At 37.6% G+C, this 3126-nt stretch overlaps 1 protein-coding gene across 1 annotated transcript; it reads right to left on the bottom strand.

Moving 5' to 3' along the window:
* Positions 1-513: 513 nt before the first annotated feature.
* LOC148871798 (uncharacterized) lies at positions 514-2739 on the bottom strand. The gene has a single exon (XM_088968826.1). The coding sequence runs from the start codon at positions 2320-2322 to the stop codon at positions 829-831; it is 1494 nt and encodes a 497-aa protein (XP_088824952.1). The 5' UTR covers positions 2323-2739; the 3' UTR covers positions 514-828.
* Between the last annotated feature and the right edge of the window lie 387 nt (positions 2740-3126).

Below are 3126 nucleotides of genomic sequence, written 5' to 3'. Positions count from 1 at the left end.
ACATGGCTTCTTGCATTATCAAATCTTCAGATTATGCACAAATCAAACAAGGATGGAACGACAACTGTGGGAACCAACAATGTATTATATCCTATAATTTGCAATCATACATTAATATATAAGGATTGGCTTACAACTTAATGGCTTAAATCTTTTAAATATTTGTGAGCTTTGGTTATAAATTGAGTTGCTCGAGAGTTTGTAGTTTCATTTGTATCATGTTATTTCGTTTTTTTTTTTTTTTTTTTGCATAATTCAGTGGTTCCTATTTTACATAAACCAAGTTTTTTTATTGGTTGTATGAATACATTGGTGATGTTTTACACTGAATCAGAAAATGACCGTTGTTTTTTTGAAAATAATGATGGGTGGAAGAGTATAAAGTTTTACATCAATAAAATCAATGTAGTTTTTACATCGATTATTGATGTAAAACTTTAGAGCTGATGAGGTTTTACCTCGATTATCGACGTAAAACTACATTCCATTCAAACACACAAAAGTACTCCATTCAAACACAAATAAAACTGAACGAGAGAATAGTTTTACGTTGATAATAATTACACCCTCTTTTCAAACGCATACAAAACCGAACCAATATAAAATTTACATCGGTTCTTGATTTACTTCGCATCCAAATTCAGCCTTAGTAAAAATGACATTACACATATAAATGGACCTTTTTTTAGCCTTCTTTTCTAAACAAGATACAACAACTGAACACCAATAAATATCTTGAGTCTAAAGATTCCTGTTTTTATTATGAATGAACTTCGTACCCATATATTCCAGATGGAGACTAGAAGTTGTAGGCTAGCTTGTGACTCACTACTTGGTCGAAAAACTTTGTCCATTTTCCTTGCCAACTTTACTTTCCCCACAGTTATAACGACAACCATGCCGCCTGGGCTTGTTTGGGTTATCTGGATCAGAATCACTGGACTCCATGAAAAGAGCCCTTAGGCACCTTCTTCTAACCACAGGCTGAGGAGCTGTGTTCAAATTGGCCTTGTCTTCCTCCAAAGGTGTTGCTCCTGTATTCAAGTTGATAGCATCCATTGCTTTCTGAGAGACAACTAAGTGAGCTCCTGGGCTCCTTTCACTGAAGCAACTGTCCAAAAGAAGTGAATTGTTGATGCTCTGTGTATTGCTGTTAATGAACATTGCAGGTGATCTGCCTTCTGTCTTTGAATCATCCAAATTGCTTGCTTCACTACTTCCCTCATCCTCGGTGGTTCCTTCCACTTGGTGGCCTTCCTGATTAAGCTTGTAGCTCCTGTGTATATGAATTGATTCTTCTCTTTTAGCTGACTCAGTACCTATGTGCATGGCTGCTCCTCTATTTTCACCAGCCAGGGTTATGACAGCCACTTTGTTCTCATCTATGGGCTCCTTGGGATTCCCCACTTCCAATCCCTTGATTTCTTTGTCCAAGGGGGGTTGTTGTTCATGGTGAGATACTGTAAAACTTGGGGGGAGTTGTTCTTTGCTCTCCCTTCCTTTGGAGCCTGTCACTGTTGTCTTCTTTCCATCCAGAAATATTTGCTTGTTAAGTTGCATGTGTTCTGTTTGAGATGCTATACCTGATTGCTCCTTCATCTTTGTCATTGATCCTGATGCCTTATTGCGACGAACTTCAGTGCTTGTGCGTTCTGCTGGTTCCTGATGACTAGTAGCCAAGCCTTTCAGCTTCTCTTGTTTCCTTGTCTCTGGTATTGGTTTATGCTTCTCTCCTTCCACCTTTTCTGATCTTGGAGCCTGAGTAAGTGTAGAAGTAACCATTGAAGACCCTGATTTTGGTTTAGGAGGGGTTTTTGCCTGAGAGGTCTGATATGGAGATGGAGATTGAGGTTGTGAAGGAAGGGATTGCCTTGTTGTAGATGGAGATGGGTTTTGTGAGGATGTTCTGGTCAATGATTTAGAGAGGGTGCGAGATGGTGATTGGGGCTGCGAGCCTATCCGTGGGCGGGTTGTGTAAGATGGTGATGGGGCCTTAGATGGAGGGGCTAAGTGAGATGGTGATGGGGATTGAGACTCAGACCTTGGTGGAGGCCTAGGGGTTGGCAATGGTGGCTGAACTGGAGGTTGGGGAGGAGCTGATGCTTTGTTTGCTGATGATAACCTGAAACGTAATTTCTTCCTGCTGGGCTGTTCTGCCATGTTTCGGTTGGATGATTCTGATGAACTGTGGTGATTAGTGGTCTGACAAAAATGGGATTTTAGTGTAGGCATATAGGCTTGGATCTGATACCTAAGATTTTTCTGGGGCTTGAGTTTGGCATCTTTCTGCTTTTCACCAAACCAATATTTGCATCTTTTCATCAATAAGCTTGTTCTTCTCAGTTCCTTAGCATCCTGGTTTAGTATCTTCTTTAAATGATTCTTTATTGATTAATTTTCCTCTAAGGTTAGTAATCCTTTTTTGGGTAAAGAAGCAACCTTTTAGACATCTTACCTTTCTGACAAGAAGCCTAAAACCTTCTACCTTAAGCTTTGAATCCATCACACATTCACGCTAGTTGAAATAATCACTATAAACTTTTACAGGGATGATAAATTGCATTATGTATAGGCCTTATTGCATTACTTAGCTACCTGTGTTCTAACTTGTTGACAAGTTTGGGAATTGGGATGACTAATGAACGCACAAGAGTGTTTTAATTGCTTCCTTGGTGGGTGATCTTCTTTCCATCAGAACCGCTTGTTTAATATCCTAGTGACATTAATAAAGATTTTTTTCAGTCTCATTTTTGTACCCAATTAAGTATGCTTTATCTTTATAGAAAGCATCAAGGCCATGTTTGGGAGTGTTTAAGTTAAAAATAAGTGCTTAAAAACAAGTACTTATTAGAATAAGCACTTATTTGCATTTGGCATCCAACTTTTTCAAGTGCCTATTTTTTTTAAATAAACACTTATTTTATATTGGGTGTTTAGTAGTATTTTTCTCTAATAAGCACTTAAATAAGCATTTGTGACTATTTTGTCATTTCATTTTCTTTTAAATTTCCAAAATATACCCTTTGAAAGTATTTTTATAAAATTAATTTTATGAAAGCACTTTTAAGAAAATATCCTTACGAAAGCACTTTTAAAAATGTACTTTTATAAAGTGCTTTCACAAAA

Source organism: Nelumbo lutea, chromosome 2 (genome assembly GCF_056320005.1).
Source record: "Nelumbo lutea isolate HS-2025 chromosome 2, American lotus-T2T, whole genome shotgun sequence".
Lineage (NCBI taxonomy): Eukaryota > Viridiplantae > Streptophyta > Magnoliopsida > Proteales > Nelumbonaceae > Nelumbo > Nelumbo lutea.
Note: the sequence above shows the minus strand (reverse complement) of the source record. Positions and strands in the feature narration are given on the sequence as shown.

Excerpts from the sequence above, each read along its gene's own strand:
- LOC148871798 (XM_088968826.1), bottom strand. The coding sequence starts at position 2,322 with ATGAAAAGATGCAAATATTGGTTTGGTGAAAAGCAGAAAGATGCCAAA.